The sequence below is a fragment of the Nelumbo lutea genome, chromosome 2 (assembly GCF_056320005.1).
Source record: "Nelumbo lutea isolate HS-2025 chromosome 2, American lotus-T2T, whole genome shotgun sequence".
In the NCBI taxonomy this organism is placed as follows: Eukaryota; Viridiplantae; Streptophyta; class Magnoliopsida; order Proteales; family Nelumbonaceae; genus Nelumbo; species Nelumbo lutea.
The window spans coordinates 44,449,492-44,468,838 of record NC_142685.1 but is presented as its reverse complement, the minus strand read 5'-3'; the positions used below and the strand labels follow the sequence as shown (position 1 = coordinate 44,468,838).

The window sequence follows — 19,347 nt, the reverse complement described above, 5'->3', positions numbered from 1 at the left end:
GAATGCTACTTTTATCACTCTAATCCCGAAGAGGTGAGAGGCCAAAACCCATAAAGATTATAGGCCAATCAGTCTTATTGGGAGTGTATATAAAATTATTGCAAAGGTTCTCTCAGAAATGATCAAGAAAGTGTTACCATCAATCATCTCACCTTTCCGAGGTGCCTTTGTGGAAGGAAGGCAGATTGTGGATCAAATTCTAATAGCCAATGAGTGTGTTGCAGAAAAAAGAAAGGGTGAAGGAAAAGGGTTGGTGTGTAAAGTGGACCTAGAGAAAGCCTATGATATGGTTAACTGGGAAGTTCTTCAAATGCTAGAAAGGATGGGCTTTGGAACCAAATGGAGATCTTGGATTAGAGGATGCTTAAGTTCTGTCCATTACTCAATACTTATTAATGTAGCAAAGGATTTCTTTTCATCTGAGAGAGGAATTAGGCAAGGAGACCCTTTATCCCCTTTTCTCTTCATTGTAGTGGCTGAGGTGTTAAGCAGAATGGTGGCGAAAGCTAATTACCAAGGACTGTTTAGAGGGTGGAGGATAGGTAGAAATCAAGTGGTCGTTACCCATCTTCAATTTGCAGATGACACAATATTCTTTTGTAAAGGTGGTAATGAGGAAGGAGTGGTAAACCTAAAATTGCTATTGGATAACTTTGTGGGGGTGACAGGTTTAAGGATAAATTGCTCTAAAACAGGCATTGTAGGGGTCAATCTGGAGGAAGGGGAACTACATAGATTCGCAAAGATTTTGGGGTGCGAGATTAGAAGTTGGCCAATGAGCTACTTGGGGTTACCTTTAGGAGGCAATAGGTCAAAAGGTTTTTGGGAACTAGTCATTGAAAGATTTGCTAGGAAGCTAGCAATATGGAAGAGGAATTACATCTCTCTTGGTGGAAGGATAACCTTGATTAGAGACACTCTGGCAAACCTCCCTATTTATTTCCTTTCCACCTTTAGAATACCATGTAGAGTAACAAGGATTTTAGAGAAGTACATGAAAGATTTCCTTTGGGACCCAGGAGAGGAGAGGAAGGCTCGCTTGATTAATTGGGATCAAGTTAGAAAGCCCAAGGACCAGGGGGGTTTGGTAATGGGAAACATCTCACTCAGGAACTCAGCTTTGTTAGGAAAATGGCTGTTGGAGATTCCCTTTTGAGAGAGACAGGCTGTGGCACAAAGTCATTGAGAGTATTCATGGAGTGGATGGAAATGGCTGGGATGCAAAAGTTTCCACCCATGCTTCTTCAACTTTTCCTTGGAAAGAAATTTATGAAATTTACCCGACATTCCTTAATTTCATTCGACTTAATGTGGGCCAGGGTAATAAAACATGTTTCTAGGAAGACCTTTGGGTGGGAGATAGTCCACTTAAGGACCTCTTTCTTGACCTCTACACTTTGTCAAACTTCAAAGGTGAAACAGTAAGAAATTTGGGAAATCCTAGTCCAAATGGGGTTAATTGGAATCTGGGTTTCAGAAGGGGCCTCAACGAAAATGAATGCGACTCCAAAATATGGAAAGGCTCCTCAAGTGACCTCTTCTCTTGTTCGTCCTTCTTTAGTGTTCTTGCTTCACCTAGTATCCCAGTGGGGGATTTCCCTGTGAAAGAAATCTGGAGTAAGCCTATTCCCCCAAAAATTCAAGCTTTCTGTTGGAAAATCTTCCTTGGCAAGGTTAATACTTGTGATATGCTGCAGAGAAGAAGGCCTTTTCTATGCCTTTCTCCTCACATGTGCTCCATTTGTATGGAAAGTGGTGAGACCCTAGCACACCTATTATTATCTTGCTCCTTCGTGCATAACATTTGGGAATTTTTTTGTACTCTCTTTGGTTGCAAGTGGGTTTCCCCTCAAGATGTGGCAGGACTCTTCAACAAGGATTTTTTGAGTTAACCAAAGAAAAGAGGGAAGATTATGTGAAAAGCTACAAAGGCAGCTATTTGCTGGGTAATTTGGGAAGAAAGGAACAACAGAATATTCTTGGACAGGAGTAGAACAATGGAGGAGGTAAACAACACCATCAAAGTTAAAGTAGCTCACTGGGTAAGATCTATGCATATCTTTCAAGATTTCTCAGTCATAGACATTATAAGATCTTGGACAGAAGTAGCACAATCCTCAAGACTGAAAGAGAAAGTAAGGATGCAATGGAAACCTCCAGATGGTAACAGGTTTAAACTGAATTTTGATGGAAGCTTGTTTGGAAATCTGGGACTGTCAGCTACTGGGATAATCAGAAATTCTGAAAAGAGAATATTAGCTTTGTTCTCTAGACTGATTGGCATGGGCAATTCTCTAAAAGCTGAGTTAATGGCATTTCTACAAGGACTGAAGATAGATAAGAAACTTGGAATGAGGGATATTGAGATTGAAGGGAACTCCAAGGTGATCATTTGTTGGGCTAAAAACAATAGAAGTATTCCGTGGACCTTCAAACAAGTGATAAGGGAAGTGGAAAAGGTCGCAAGGGAGGTAGAGGCTGAATTCAAATGGGTTAGAAGGAGTGCAAATGGGCTAGCTGATTATCTGGCTAAACAAGGGGATCTAAGGCAACAATTGTTTTGGGCTGCAAAATCAAAGTGTGACAGAAATTTGTAATAGTATGGGTGATTTAATCCCATACACATAGCTATAAAACCTTGCTGATCAAAAAAAAAAAAAAAGGCTGCTCTAGTTATTCTCCACATTACCTGCCTCTTTTCCTTGGTTGTCAGAAGAAGCTAGAGTCAAAAAGGTTCAGCACACCCGAGGGAGGATTCATTTGCAACCAAAAAGAGAAGAGAATCAAGGTTCACTGTCTCACCATTTCTTAAGCAAAGGCAATAGACATGTGGGGAAAGGCCTCCTGCTACTAGAGGTGATAACATGGTTTTGGTTATTGGTTTCAAGAGAAAACTGTATTACATAAGTTCGCACCTATACACAAGGGTCCCCCCCCCCCGGTTTAAAATCTTGCAACATATTGGGTTGTATTGGCCGATACATATTGTTCTACAAGGGCCCAATACGTGAAACATGTAGAAATTGTTTGTGTCATTCCTTTCCATTTGTATTGAATAGATATGAGTCAGTATCAAGTAGTTTTCGGTCTATATCGGCCAATATGGGTCCAATAGAGTCCAATATGTTGCATGTATTGCCAATACATTTGGATTTTTATTTGTTTAATAAACTCTCTCTCTCTCTCTCTCTCTCTCTCTCTCTCTCTCTCTCGGTATTAGCAACATTTCAAATTCAAAATTACTTATTTAAAATACTCCCTCTCTCTCTCCCTCAATTAAAATTTGCATTTACCTCTCCCTCTTACTTTTGCCAACTTTTCAAATTCAAATTTAATTATTTGATATAGTTCCCCTTCTCTCTCTTAATTAAGTGTTACATTTTAATTAAAATTTGGATTTAACATGCCATTAATTTAGCCTATTAAAAATCACAAATAGAACGTAAGAAGATATGAACCCTAGTTATTAGCTTATAATGACCAGTAGTCCACAAATACACCATACAAAGTAGATGGTTGTAAATAAATGCTAAAATTGATTCTTAAGCAAGCTTTCTCCTCTAAGTGGATGGTTGTACATAAATGCTAAAAATGATTATTACAATTTATATACTAATAAATATTAACATAAATTATATTGATTTTCTAAAAATTAAGGTATGTATGTTTGTATACATTTTCAATGGTACCAATTGTGTCCCAATATATTACACTTTATATAAACTATTAAAAGTATATTTTGTATGTTTAAATACCTTATTTATAGTTACATAAAACTGGTATTTATTGTTATCAATATAATTTTAGAATTTATTTGAGTTTCCCAATGTATCCATGTGAATCTTAATTTTTCATCTATATCCATAGAAATCCAAAGCGTATCCTAATATGTCTCTTAATTTTTTTTATAGGAAAACGGTAACTCCCATTAAACTTTTAAGGAAAAGTATTACAATTGTCACCTTCAAAAATAAGGTGACCTCCCATAACATAATTAACTTACAAGCATGCCCAAAACAAAGTCTCCCTATTAACTCCTTGCTTTGCTAATGCGTCAGCCAAACCATTTGTTGACCTCTCCAAGTTCCCTTATTAGGTTCATTATTTCCTTTACATGTTGTCTAAGGGACCAAGTTCCCAAGCTATTTGTTTGTATCCAACCTATGACCAACTTTGAATCCCCCTCCACTTCTAACTATCGGAAACCCAATTGTTTAGCCAATCTAAGGCCTTGAAGTAATTCCATTACTTATGTTTAAGTGAGTCACCCATCCCTATTGGGCCAAAGAAAAGGGCCACGATTCTTCCTTCCACATCTCTAAGAACACACCCCCAACTCCAGAGGGACCAAGTTTACCCACAGATCTTCCATCAAAATTCAGTTTCACCCTAAGCTGTAAAGAAGGGGACTAATCCTCTTGAATGGTAGGAGATGAGTAGGAGGAGGAACCCAATACTGTGCTCCATCCTCTAAGCAAGCCATCTACAGAAAAAATCTTTAAGGGATCCAAAGTTTTCAACCAATGTGTGATCTTGATGGTGATCCCTTCTATAAGTTCATCTAACGATTTTTAGTGCCCTTGGAAAATTCTGTTATTTCTCTCTTCAACCACCCAAACAATAGTTGCTCTCATTGTTCTCCACATCACCCTTCATCTCATAAAATTGTCCTTCCAATACATGTTGTGTTTCCAATACTTGAACCTTGCTCCCTCCTCGAGACCCTATATAACATAAAAAATTCCAGTTTGGTCAACATGCATTGCTGATTATCCATAACCCACCAAGCATGATATTCATTTGATCGACACAGTGAACCATCTAGTAAGCTCTTCTATGCATTCAAGTTCATTATTGTCCCACAACACCAATATTCCCACCAAAGACCACATGAAGGTGCCATTGACCAGCAGATGCTTCTCCTTGACCAAATACTTCTCATCCATCTTGAGTCTAGTTTCTCCTTTTTAGAATCCTGAATTTTTACAATTTGAGGCTTGACCTTCCTCAGAGTCCTTAACAATCTCCTCTTTCTGATACTGTTTATCCCTCTCATATTCCATCTAATAGTCCTCCATCTTTATTGATTTTTTGACCCTCTAATCTCACCTGAATGAGTACAATGTGATAACTTTTTTACAGGAATTACAGTGACTTACTAAGTGGATCACATTAAAAATAAAAGCCAATTTTCCAATCACAAAATCCCCATTTTTCTTCTAGGAAAATATTTTCGAAAAAAAAAACAGTGACAAAAGAAAAATATCAAAAAATTTCACTGATATTCTGCAATTTCAAACGTTAAATGTCCAGTTTATCAACAGCATTCAAAATATGCCCAATATATAAGCAATGTGAGAGGAAAAAGATTATTGGAATGTTCTGCATCACCCACCAGTGAAATGAGGAGATTAAGCCAAATCTCTTTGATATTCCAAACCATGCTCTAAATCATTGCATTTCAATAGCCATATATCGCAAACAAGTATTTCTTTATGAAATAACATATATCTAACAAACTAATAAAAACATTTCATCACACAGACCTATTCTATATAGGTTGCAACTCATCTAGATATTCCATTAACAAGAAATTATGCATACTTTGTGTATAAGAAATCAATTTGGTCATTAACAAGTTCAAAAGAATTTATTAATCAGAGGATAAAAAAAGAAAAGGAACATGAGATCATTAAGTTTGAACTTATCAAGCACCTTATAAGTAAGAAATTTTAACTTGATCATTAGATTTGCATCTTCATCAGCCAAATCGGTTCCTGATGCTTTTGGGTCGGAGTTACCATTGATGCTTTTTTCTAGTATGTTGCCATCTTTTGCAATTTCTGCAGCTTTCTCCTTATTCACCTTGAATAAGTTCACATCAACAAAGAAACCTGGGAAGAAAATGGAAATATGAGAAAAAGGCATGACTATAAGTCATGCAAAACAGAATAAATAGGATACTTCCCAAAGAATAGTAACTTCCACATAGACATGTTTAGTAATACAACAACCAAGAAAATATCTCCAAAGCTAAACAAAGGCAAAACTCAAACAGAGAAAAATCCTCTTATATTTGATGATAATGAAAAGTGATATCTTAATAAAAAAAAAAAAAAACTTCTTACTTCAATGCTAAAAATCATAACAACCATTTACCCAACAAAGTGACATTCCTCTCCTGAATATTCCCAATACCTAGGCCACCACACTTACTCTTACAGACCACCTCCCAACTTACCCCATGATCCTTTTTTTCCTCCCCTGGTTCCCTTAGGAAACAATTGTTTTGGGCTCAGATATAAATTGATAATTTCATGGAATAAGTGGCCGGAGCAGCCAATGTAAACAGAAAAGGAATGGTAAGTAACTTTAGGAGGCCATAAGTTTTAATTTCTATTAGTACTCTCTTTCTTTCAAATTTGTTCCATTCTATTTCTTCACTATGTAGAGGTTAGAGATGACATAGCCTTTTCCTGTCTATTCTTTTCTTTCTTTCCTTCTTTCTTTTCTTTTACGTGAAGCCTTTGTGCCCATAATAAGTGAATGAATTTGATAAATAGTAGCGTAAGTTGAGGTCAATAGGTTTAGTTTACCTTTTCTCAAAAAAAAAAAAAAATAGTAACATAAGTTTAGGTCAATAGAATGTATCCTTTAGAATAAGATGTTACTTGCACTACTATGAGGGTTTTCAAAATAGAGGAACAAAAGATTTTTTTTACTGAAAAAAAAAACAACCTTGGGTTGTGTAAAGTCATTTCTTATCTGACAGCATTATCTTCAATATTGAAAGAACTAAATAGTCAGTTATCCTACCTTTTGAGAAATGAGAAGTTAAGGGAGGATTAGTTTGTACTGTTTCACAGATAGCTTGATTCTATAGATTTGCCAGAGCCGTTTCACACAGTTCCCCAATTATTTTAATTATAAAGCCAAGGGAGAGTTAGAGGCTTTGATTCTCTCTAATTATTCCTACCAAAATTCTTTCTGATCCATTCATCATCATCATCCACACCTTATTCCAACTATATGGAGTCAGCTACATGAATCTTGTGTCACCAATCCATTCTTCTGATCCATTAAAGACCAAAAAGACTACCAAATTCTATCCAATGTATTTTGATCAAAGAGTGAAGTGACACATATCCATGAGGTTGTCATATAATGATGTTGATGGTTTAACCAGTTTTTCATTCATTGAGATTTTTGTGACTGCGCAAAGAGATATACCTCATGATTCTCATCATCTGACCATTGTATAAGCATTCTACTCCAAAAGTCAAAATTCAAATCATGACCAAGGGCTATCCAAGCCTATCATTAGTATTTTTTTTTTTATTGGTAACAAGTAACTTTATTGATTTGAAGAAAGATTTGGATATATTTACAAGAACGGTAAAGTTTACAGCACCCCAATCACCACAAGTGGTGACTTATCCCCCTGTTTCTGTCCCCAAAGTGTTCAAAATCAGGTTACAATCAAGAACCAAGCGATACTAGTTCCCATTCACAAATACAATTGATTTCCGTACACCCCTTGCCTAGCTAGTGCATCAGTTATTCCACTGAAAGACCAAGATACCCACTTAAAATACATGCCTATCATTCCAGCCAGGTGTATAGCCTCTATCATAAAGTATCTGTATATCCAAGAGCCTTTCCTGTTCTTATTCATCTCAGAATCACCTTAGAGTCAACTTCCTTCCACTTCAAGATTTCTAAAATGCAACCGCACATCATTGATTGTTTCTAAATAAATATTCCTCCAGTTCCCGATTTGCCTGGGTTTCCAATGCTACACCATCAAAGTTCCACGTCATTAGCAATTCCCCCAAAGATAGATGGTGTTTGGGGAAATCCAATTCCCCCAAGGATTGAGGCATTTGCATGGCTTGTGGCAATGGACAGTAATTGACAGTGGATCATCTGAAGTCCAGGGGCTTTTGCATGGCCGACATGTGTTTTCTTTGCAAAAAACTTGCAAGGTAGCTGGTTTCTTGTGGAAGTTCTACACCTCACTGTTTGGGTTTCCAAATTCTCAGCCAGAAACTGCTGCAGAAAATTTTTCTTCTTGGCCAAAGCTAAGAGGAAGTAAAAAAACAAGAACTTTCTTGAGCTGTTTACCATTCGTTATTTGCTAGAACATTTGGAACGAAAGAATATAAGAGTTTTCGAAGACAAATACTGGAATCTAGGTAAGATTGTGGCAGCTGTTAGTAACTTGGTTGCAGATTTGATTCTGGTATCTCCAGCTCTTATCCAAGTTTCTAAAGAGAATTTGGGTGACAGATTAGGTGTTAGTAACTTCGATGGATTTTACTTTTTCTTTTCTATCAGCTTTTGTTGTTGATTGTATGAGGGTGATTTATTCCAAAAAAAAAAAAAAAAAGGTTGTATGAGGGTGATGCCTTATCACCTCTCAGGATGTAATTTTTTTTCTTCTTTTAATGAAATTTCATTTTTACCTTCAAAAAATAGATAAGTTCCACATCATGTTCCCCATTCCTGGTGAGGTCCAAAACTCCTTGCTTAAGAAGGTGAAGCAATTTGGTTCCAGCATCAAACGAGATCATCAAAGGAGAAATGCACAAATGTTGGTCAAGTTTTACAGGTCTAATATGATGTCAAAGATTTTTCTCCAAAATGAAGGTTAAAAGTGGTATTTGCAGTTAATATGGTGAATTGATAATCTAGTGGGAGTTTTACATTTGCATTTTTGTTTAGTAGGTGTGGCAAAATAAAGAGGGAGAGAAGAAGAAATGAAGAGGGAGAGAAGAAGAAATACTTTTGTATTGATAATGTGTTGAAAAACATGTTGAGCATACAACTTAAATAAGAAAAGATAGGAAAGACAAACTCCTAGGATCTCTCTCAATTAGGGATTGATTAAATCTTTCCCTTAATCCTAGGATATGACTTTCCTGATTTTATTCAAATCTAATCTTTCCTAAATTTATTCAAATCTGTAATCAATCAAATCAAATATTTATAAATTTGTAGCAAATCATATCTTTCTTAATTTGCCACAAATCATATCTTGCCGACACTCCCCCTCAAGTTGGTGCAAAGATATCTATCATGCCCAACTTGCTAACTTGAAGTTCAAATGGCTGTCTCGACAAGCCCTTAGTCAAAACATTTGCAATTTGCTGCGTGGTTGGTACAAACGGAGTGCAAATTATTCCTTCTTCAAGCTTCTCCTTTATAAAGTGTCTGTCAATCTCAACATGTTTAGTCCTGTCATGTAGAACCGAATTATGAGCAATGCTGATAGCTGCCTTGTTATCACAATACAGTTTCATAGGAAAACTCACTGGTATCTTAAGATCTGCTAGCACCCTCTTTAACCAAAGAACCTCACACACTCCTTGAGCCATTGATCTGAATTCAGCCTCAACACTACTTCTAGCAACTACACTTTGCTTCTTGCTTCTCCAAGTAACTAAATTGCCCCAAAGAAATGTGCAGTACCCCGAAGTTGACCTTCTATCAGAGATCGAGCCTACCCAATCCGCATCTGTATACACTTCAACCCCTCTCTTCTCATTTTTCTTGAAGAAGAGTCCTTTTCCTGGTGTGCCTTTTAGATACTTAAGAATTTGATACACAGCTTCAAGATGTTCTTCGTACAGAGAGTGCATAAATTGATTCACCATGCTCACAGCGAAGGCAATGCCAGGACGTGTATGTGACAAGTAAATCAATCTTCCTACTAGCCTTTGGTATCTACCTACATCTACTGGAACCCCATCTTTAACTTCTTCGAGCTTAGCCTTAACTTCTATCGGAGTGTCTGAAGGTTTGCATCCACTCATTCCAGTTTCTTTCAGAGGTCTAGAATATATTTTCGTTGTGAAACCACAACGCCCTTCTTTGATCTAGCCACTTCCATTCCGAGAAAGTACCTTAGTTGGCCTAAGTCTTTAATCTTGAATTCCTTGGCTAAGCTCTGCTTTAGTCTGCTCATCTCTTCAATATCATCTCTAATCAAGATTATGTCATCAACATAGACAATCATAACCGATACCTTGTCTTTGGTGGATCTTTTTGTGAAAAGAGTATGATCAGATTGTCCTTGACTATATCCTTGACTTTTAACAAACCTTGTGAATCTTTCAAACCAGGCTCTGGGAGACTATTTAATTCCATATAGAGACTTTTTTAACTTGCATACCTTAGTTCCAAACTTTTCAGTGAAACCAGGTGGAGGCTCCATATATACTTCTTCTTCCAAGTCTCCATTCGAAAAGGCATTCTTCACATCCAGCTGATTCAGTGGCCAGTCAAGATTAGTTGCAACAGATAAGAGTACTCGAACTATGTTTAGTTTCGCCACTGGAGAAAAGGTCTCGGAGTAGTCCACTCCATATGTCTGAGTAAAGCCTTTAGCTACTAGGCGAACCTTGTATCTCTCCAAGGATCCATCTAAGTTGTACTTCAGAGTGAACACCCATTTACAACCAGCAACTGTCTTTCCATCCGGCAGATCCACTTTCTCCCAAATAGCATTCTTTTCCAAAGCTCTCATCTCCTCAAAAACAACTTCTTTCCACTCAGGAACATTTAGAGCCTCCTGGATACTGTTAGGAATGGATACACTAGACACTTGTGAAATTAAGGCACAATATGAAGGTAAAATATTTTTGTAAGATACAAAATTTGACAGAGGATGTTTTGTACAAGACCTAGCACCTTTCCTAAGAGCAATGGGAAGATCAAGTTGATTGGAAGAATTAGAATTACCTGGAGGAATATTTTCAGGTATTTTTGGAGAATTGTCATGAATTTCATGATCCACCCTTAGATCAGATTCTTGTTGATGTTGCGGAATAGTGCTTCTCCTTTTCAGTGCTAGATGTTCCCTTGAATATACAAGGCCTTTATGCTGTTTTGCACGTATCTCTGTTGTTTCAGCTTTTTCATTTTGATATGGCATCACCGAAGGTTGTTAATTTTCAATATTTAATTCATTTGTTTCCACTAATTTTGTATTTTCTGCCTCACTTTCTTTCGATGACTGGTTGTGAGGAACATCATTATGGACAAATTCAAAATTAAATCAGAACCATCTAAAAGATCATCTTCACTAGTGTTGCTCTCCCCCTGAAGATGGGAGTGTCTGTAGTATGAGGTTCCTTCAAAGAATGTGACATCCATAGTCACAAACATCCATTTCAAAATTGGATCAAAGCATTTGTAACCTCTCTAATTAGTGGGATAGCCTACAAAAATACATTTATGTGCTTTTGGATCAAGTTTTGAACGTTTAGGATCATGTTATGAACAAAGGCCACACTTCCAAAAATTTTTAAGGGAATGTTTCTCACTAGCCGAGAGTTTGGAAAACAGTCAATGAAAACCTGTATGAGTGTTTTAAAATCCAAAATTCATGTAGGCAGTCTGTTAATCAAATAAGTGGCTGTTAAAACAGCTTCTCCCCAAAGATACTTAGGAACCTTAGTTTGAAAACTTAGGGCTCTAACAACTTCAAGGAGATGTTTGTTTTTCCTTTCAGCCACCCCATTTTGTTGAGGTGTATTATAACACGAACTTTGGTGTACAATTCCTTTCTCAGCAAAAAAATTCCCTAACACATTGTTAAAAAATTCCTTTCCATTATCACTACGAAAAATTTTAATTTGAGTCTGAAATTGTGTTTGAACCATGTTATAAAAAGTTTTGAACACAGTTCCAGCATTTGATTTCTCTTTTAAAAGGAAAACCCAAGTGACCCTAGTATGATCATCAATAAAAGTAATGAACCAACGCTTTCCAGAAAGAGTTGTTACTCTAGAAGGACCCCAAACATCACTGTGAATCATGGTAAATGGTTTTGATTTTTATATGGTTGGGACGGAAAAACAACAGGAAGATGTTTTGCTAATTCATAAGATTCACACTTAAAACAAAAATGATTTTTATTCATGAATAACTTGGGAAATAGATGCTTTAAATATTGAAAGCTAGGATGTCCTAATCGATAATGCCATAACAAAACTTCGCTGTCACTAGAAACAGAGATAGAGCTGAAACAAATCTGTCGGTCTTGCCTTCCAAAAGTTGATCATTTATTAAAGAGGTAGAGACCACCATCCAGTTTAGCACCCCCAATCATCTTCCCCGAGGTTAAATCCTGAAACTCACAACAAGAAGATCAAAAATTAACCCAACAATTATGATCAAGGGTTAGTTTGCTAACAGATAAGAGATTGTATGATAGGTTAGGAACATGTAGAACATCTTTAAGGTGTATGGAAGGAGAAATAGACACAGTTCCTTTCCCAGCAACAGTAGCAAAGGAACCATCTGCAATTTTAACCTTTTGATTCCCTGCACAGGGTGTATATGAAGTGAAGAATTGTGAAGTGTCGGTCATATGATCAGTGGCGCCTGAATCTAATATCCAGGAACCATTAGATTTGGTACAAGCAATGGCTGCAGTGAAAAAGTTACCTGATTGGGCTAGAGAGCAGGATGGGTTAGAATTTCTTAACGATTGGGATTGAGACATTTTATATAAGTGCTCTATTTGTTCCTTTGTGAAAGGAAGAGACTCTGAGGATGATTGATAACCTGGATCCGAATTGCTTACCTGAAGCACGCGGACATCTCCCCTGACTTGTTGTCACTGTCTGATTTTTTCTTCCAACCTGTTGGTTTCCCATGCAGCTTCCAGTAGGTTTCCCGGGTATGCCATGGCTTTTTACAATGATCACACCAAGGCCTTTGCTTTCCTTCTCGTTCATCTCCGTCTACGTCTGCACCTCGGGCCACAAGAGCGGACCCTTCATTCTCAGTTTTTATTTCATTAACATTCTTCAACATCACTTGCCGCCGTGCTTCTTCTCTACGCACTTCTGAAAAAACTTCTCTTATAGTAGGCAAGGGCTTTCGCCCTAAGATACGTCCCCGAACCTCATCGAGTTCTTTATTCAAACCAGCCAAGAAAACAAAGACCCGACCTCTTTCTATCTTCTTTTTGTACCGAGCACTATGACTCGGACTTTCCCATTCTTCTTCTTCAAATAAATCCAGCTCCTACCAAACAGCCATCATCTCATTATAATAAGCAGTTACTTCACGCTTACCTTGCTACATCTTCCACATTCGGGTATTTGTGAATGATTATCCAGATTTGAATAGGTTCCCCTAACAGCTTCCCACACATCATGAGCAGTTGGTAGGAACATGAATGGTTTTCCAATCACAGGATCCATAGAGTTGATCAACCAGGCGGTAACCATTGAATTTTCAGAACGCCACTGCTTGTACTTTGGATCATCAGTGGCTAGCAGTTTCACTTCGCCATTCAAATAGCCAAGTTTCCCTTTGTCGTCGATCACCAACCGCACAGACAAAGACCACTCAAGATAATTCTTTCCGTTGAATTTGTGAATGGTAATTTGAAGAGAATTCTCAGAAAGAGAGATGGCAGCTGACTGAATACCTCCCTCCGAAGATGTCACACCACTGGTAGCATCCGAAGAGGCTGAATCAGAGTCAACTATGGCAGCCTTAAAATTCATGATTGGACCCTAAAGCTCTGATACCATGTGGCAAAATAAAGAGGAAGAGAAGAAGAAATGAAGAGGGAGAGAAGAAGAAATACTTCTGTATTGCTAATGTGTTGAAAACCATGTTGAGCATACAACTTAAATAAGAAAAGATAGGGGCGACAAACTCCTAGGGTCTCTCTCAATTACTCCAAGAATCTCTCTCAATTAGGGATTGATTAAATCTTTCCCTTAATCCTAGGATATGACTTTCCTAATTTTATTCAAATATGATCTTTCCCCAATTTATTCAAATCTGTAATCAATTAAATCAAATCATTCTAAATTTGCAGCAAATCATAACTTTCTTAATTTGCTGCAAATCATATCTTGCCGACAATAGGCTTAAGTGGGATTCATTTTGCAATTTGATTGTCTTTTTATCTTGATCATATTTCTAGATTTGATTACAACTGCTTGTGCCACTTCCTGTTCTTGCATTTTGTGTGCATCTTCTTTAATATTAAGAACAAATAAAGATGCTCACTAGTATAACTCAGCAATTAAGCAAAAACATATAGGTATCAATAGGGGTGCAACTTGGGCAGGCCCAAACTGACTCACCCCCACAAGTTTACAAAGGCTGGGATTGAATTTTCACTCCTTGGGCCAAGAGTGGGCATATCCCTTAGGTAGCCCGAGCCCAACTTAACTATACAAATACATGCATACATATATAGAAACAGTTGAAAAACAGTCCTCTTGATGTATGGAACTACTTGAGATTAGATGCAAACCAGAAAATAAACAAACAAGAGAGGAAGAAGAGAGAGAGAGCTGGCGGGAATGAGGGTTAGAGAGTAAGAGGTTCGAACATAACCTCCCTCTAACACTCTAAACATTTTATTAAGAAGTTATTCTTTGAAATATTATAGAGAGGCCCTTGAGTGGGCAAGAAAATACAAAAACAGAACATTACAGAGTATGGGCCCAAAATAAGGCCCATTACAGAGGGAAACATAACATAACATGAAATGGCAGTCCATGGGCCATTCAGCCCATCTCCTCTACACTCCCCCTCAAGCTGAGCATAGATGTTAATCATGCCCAGCTTGCCAATGTCATGTTGAAGCCTTGCCTTGGAAATGCCCTTGGTGAGGAAATCTGCCAATTGTCCTTCAGAAGTAATGACTGGAAGACACACTTCACCGGAGGAGACTATATCTCGAATAAAGTGTCTATTAACCTCAATATGTTTAGTTCTATCATGTTGTACCGGGTTGTGAGCAATGTTGATGGCAGCCTGATTATCACAGTACAACATCATGGGTTTGTCATGAACAATCCCAAGTTCTTCCATTAAGGACCTTAGCCACAACAATTCCGAGACTCCATGTGCCATGGCTCTATATTCTGCTTCTGCGGAGAATCGGGCCACAACTAACTGTTTCTTACTCCTCCAAGAAACAACACTACCAGCCACCAGACTACAATACCCAGAAGTAGATCTTCTATCATCAATATTTCCAGTCCAATCAACATCAGTATAGGCTTCAAGTTTCAGATGACCATGTTTGGTAAATAGAATTCCTTTTCCTAGAGAGCCTTTCAGATAGCACAAAATCCGTTCTACTGCTACCATATGGGTATCTCTAGGAGCATGCACGAACTGGCTAATGCAACTGACAGCATACACAATATTTGGCCTAGTCATGCACGAGTACAGAAGCTTCCCAAGAAGTCTCTGAAAGACCCCTTTGTCTTCCAACAAAGTTCCATCTGAAGCTGAAAGTTTGTGACTCATATCAATGGGAGTTGCAGCAGGTCTTGCACCCATTTTTCTAGTTTCAGACAACAAATCAAAGACATATTTCCTTTGGGAAATAAGAATCCCATCCTTGGATCTACCAACTTCTTTGCCAAGGAAGTATCTCAACTCCCCTAGATCCTTAATCTCAAATTCTGTACGGAGGAAAGACTTAAGGGTCAGAATGCCTGAGGCATCATCACCAATCACTATAATGTCATCAACATACACAATGAGATACACTGCTAGAGATCCACTTTTCTTCACAAAAAGAGTATGATCTGGCTGTGTCTGAACATAGCCGAATTTAACAAGTGTAGCTCTAAATCTCTCAAACCAGGCTCTAGGAAATTGTTTGAGGCCATAAAGTGATTTCTTCAATTTACATACCTTTCCTTGGAGGAAAACACATGTAGACCTCCTCCTGTAAGTGACCATTTAGTAAAACATTCTTTACATCTAACTGATAGAGAGGCCAATCAAAGTGAGTTGCCAGAGATAAAAGAACCCTCACAGATGTCATCTTGGAAATAGGGGCAAAAGTCTCCAGGTAGTCCATCCCATATGTCTATGTGTAGCCTTTTGCAACAAGTCAGGCCTTGTACCTCTCAATAGTCCCATCAGCCATATATTTAATGGTAAAAACCAACTTGCAACCAACTGGATCCTTCCCTTCAGGCAAATCCACCACCTCCCAAGTACCATTTTCATGTAGAGCATCCATTTCAGTCTTCATGGCATCCCCCCATTCTGGAATCCCAAGAGCTTCTGATACAGACCTAGGAATGGGGTTAGAAGCAACTGAAGAGAGGTAGACAAAGTATGAAGGAGAAAGTATGTCATAAGAAAGGTTTTTGGAAATGCAGTGTGCAGTGCACTTCCGCTTTCCTTTCCTAACAGCAATGGGGACATCAAGATCTGGGAAGGATGATTCCAAAGGGGCAGAAACAGTACTTGTTATCTCATCTGTGATTGGGAATGTATAAGCCTCATCTGTTGTAAGGGAAACTACTTGCTCATTCCCGGATCTCTGCCATTGATACACTTTGGGATTATAGGTAGGACAAGGAGGTAAAGAAATAGGGGCACTAGGACAAGAGGAATGAAGTGGCTGATCCTTCTTCGATTCATTTGGTGAGGATACAGGCTTGTCAAGAGACTCAACTGGGACAGGAAGAGGAAGAGCAAAAACTTGTGACAGACTCTCCCCCTGTTGATAATGTCCTTCCTGAGAGGAACCATAAAAAGGAGAAAGTTCATCAAAGGTAACATCTATAGAGACATGTTGGGTGCCAGTCTTTGGATCAAAACAACAATAACCCTTTTTTTGTGGGGGGTAACCAAGGAAAATGCATTTGTGGGCTTTTGGTTCAAACTTATGTCTCTGCACACTGGGAATGTGAATATAATAGGTACATCCAAACACACGAAGTGGAATTGGGAAGAGATCCTTGTCTGGATGAAGAAGACTGAAGGGGGATTTAAACCCTAAAACCCTGGATGGCATACGGTTTATGAGATAGGTAGCAGTAAGTATAGCATCACCCCAAAATCTTGTGGGAACATGTGAGGCAAACAAAAGGCTCCTTGCAACTTCAACAATATTCTATTTTTCCTCTCACCAACTCCATTTTGTTCAGGGGTTTTAACACAGGAGCTTTGGTGAATAACCCCCATGTCAGAGAGATACAAGGATAAACTCTTCTCAAAATACTCTTTTGCATTGTCAGATCTGAAAACCTTAATTCTGGTATCAAATTGAGTTAAAACAAGCTCATGAAATTGCCTTACAAGATAAAATATCCGTAACCCCCCATAGAGGATAAGTGGTAAGGCCCCCACACATCAGAGTGCACAATATGAAAAGGAAAAGAATATCTTTTATTGCTCACAGGGTAATTGTTTCTACAATGCTTTGACAACTGACATGACTCACAATTGAGACTGGACACACTAAGTCCCTTAAACAGTTTGGGAAATAAATGACTTAAAGCAGAAAAAGGTAAATGACCCAACCGACAATGACTCAACATAATTTGACTGACAGACTATGAAAAAGTAGAACCAAAAGCAATATTCTTGGGATGATCAAAGCATTGGCCAGGGGGGTCGAGCAAGTATATTCCACTTGCTTCATGGCCACTCCCAATCACTTTTTGAGACTACAGGTACTGAAACACAGTGAGAAGGGAAAAATGTTACACAACAATTTAATGACTTGGTCAAGCTACTTACAAATAATACGTTGGTATTTAATTTAGGTACATGAAGAGTGAAAGATAAGAATACGAAGTTTGTAGGCTTGACAGTTCCCTTGCCAGAAATGGGGGTAAGAGAACCATCAACTAAGGTAATTTTGTCACGACCAGGAAGCAAATCATATGAAACAAACAAAGTGGAAATGTTGGTCATGTGATCAGAAGCACCTGAGTCAATTATCCAAGGGGTCTTGGGATTACCTGAGGTGGATGCATGGTTAGCAGAAGCCCTTATACCTGAGTGAGCAAATGCGGTGGTGGCTGGACTTCTAGAAGGGTTGGATGATGAAGTTACACCTTCAAGCTGGCTGATCATCTTTCCAAACTTCTCATATTTAGCTTTTATGGCTGCCAACTGTGCACTGGTAGACTCAACCTCTTTATCTGTACTTGTGACTGCATGTGCACTTCCTGTCTTTCTACTATCATTCTTCTTCTGGAATCGGATAAGGACAAGACTAGGATGCAATTTCTAGCACTTGTCCTTGGTGTCTTTCGGCTTCTTGCAATATTCACACGCCACCTCCTTCTTTCCTGTTCCACTGGGAGCTCCTGTAAACTCTTTGGGTTTAATTCCCATATTTGCAAAATGATCATTGATACTGACTCCTTGAACCTACACTTGCCTCCTACTTTCTTCACTGCTGACCAAAGCATATGCTTGAGACAATGAAACATCTTCCTTGGACAAAATGTTTTGCTTTGTGATGTCATATTCAGAATTCAGCCCTGTCAAGAACTCAAAGACCCTATTCCTTTCAACCAATTTCATGTATGTTTCAGCATCCTTAGGGGTATCCCATGTCACAGCCTCTATCAAATCAATCTCTTGCCATAGAGATTTCAGGGTTGAGAAGTATGCTGCAAGTGACTTCTCCCCCTGCCTTAGATTCTTCACATCACTTCTCAGTTTGTAGGCTCTAGCAACATTCAACTTCTGGGAGTAAGTTTCTGCAACACTATCCCAGATTTCTTTAGCCGAGTTCATCCACAGATAATGCTGACTAATTTGTGGCTACATTGAGTTCACAAGCCACCCAAACACTATGTAGTTTTCTTGCACCCATCTCTCATAAGATGGATCATCCTCTAGAGGAGCTTTATTGCTCCCAGAAATAAAACCCCATTTTCCTTTGCTACAAATATGGATTTTCACTGATTGTGACCAAGCCAAGTAGTTGGTCCCATCAAGTTTAACTGTAGTTACAGCCAACATCGAATCGGCTGGAGTTCCCAAAGTCTGTCCATATTCAGCAGCATTCTTGTTTTCAAGGTTTGAGAAATCCATCATGAAAAGGCTCCAATTACGATTTTAATAAGCTTTCCAAAGTACAGGGGGTCTTGATGAGCTTAGTTTGAGCTGAATAGGCAACAACAACCAGCTCACAGAATAAGCTCAATCTTGATAACTGTGACAGTTCAGCTCGGTGGTAGCTCTTTCTATATTGTTTCAGCCTTCAAAGGACAACCAGCAAACCCCCAATCACAAGGTATTTCAGGTCCCCAACAACCGTTGTCCCAAAGAGAGAAAAAAAAGGCCACAGTCCTTAAGAGACCTTTTGTCAAACACTCAGTGCGTAGTAGTTAACAGCCTATTGTTAACTCGAAGAAACCACTTCAAAGTGTTCTGTATAGGTCCAAGAAGAGGCTGGGATGAAGATGAGACTAGTACCACTTAGTTTAAATTAGTTCCAACAGCTTGGCAGTCCAATAACAACCGAGCAGCTCTTCCAAAATAACCCAAAAATTTCTGAGTTGAATCGGTCCAGCAATAGTAGGGCAGAATGGA

The 19,347-nt window shown here is 38.4% G+C and overlaps 1 protein-coding gene across 2 annotated transcripts in view; it reads right to left on the bottom strand.

Annotated features, from left to right (window-relative positions):
* The window catches only part of LOC148870262 (tRNA ligase 1-like), a 150,820-nt gene that overhangs the window by 53,884 nt on the left and 77,589 nt on the right, over window positions 1–19,347 (bottom strand). For both annotated transcript variants that reach the window (XM_088973552.1, XM_088973551.1), the window contains exon 14: window positions 5,716–5,894. In XM_088973552.1, coding sequence (XP_088829678.1) covers window positions 5,716–5,894 — 179 coding nt within the window. The remainder of the gene's footprint in view (window positions 1–5,715; window positions 5,895–19,347) is intronic.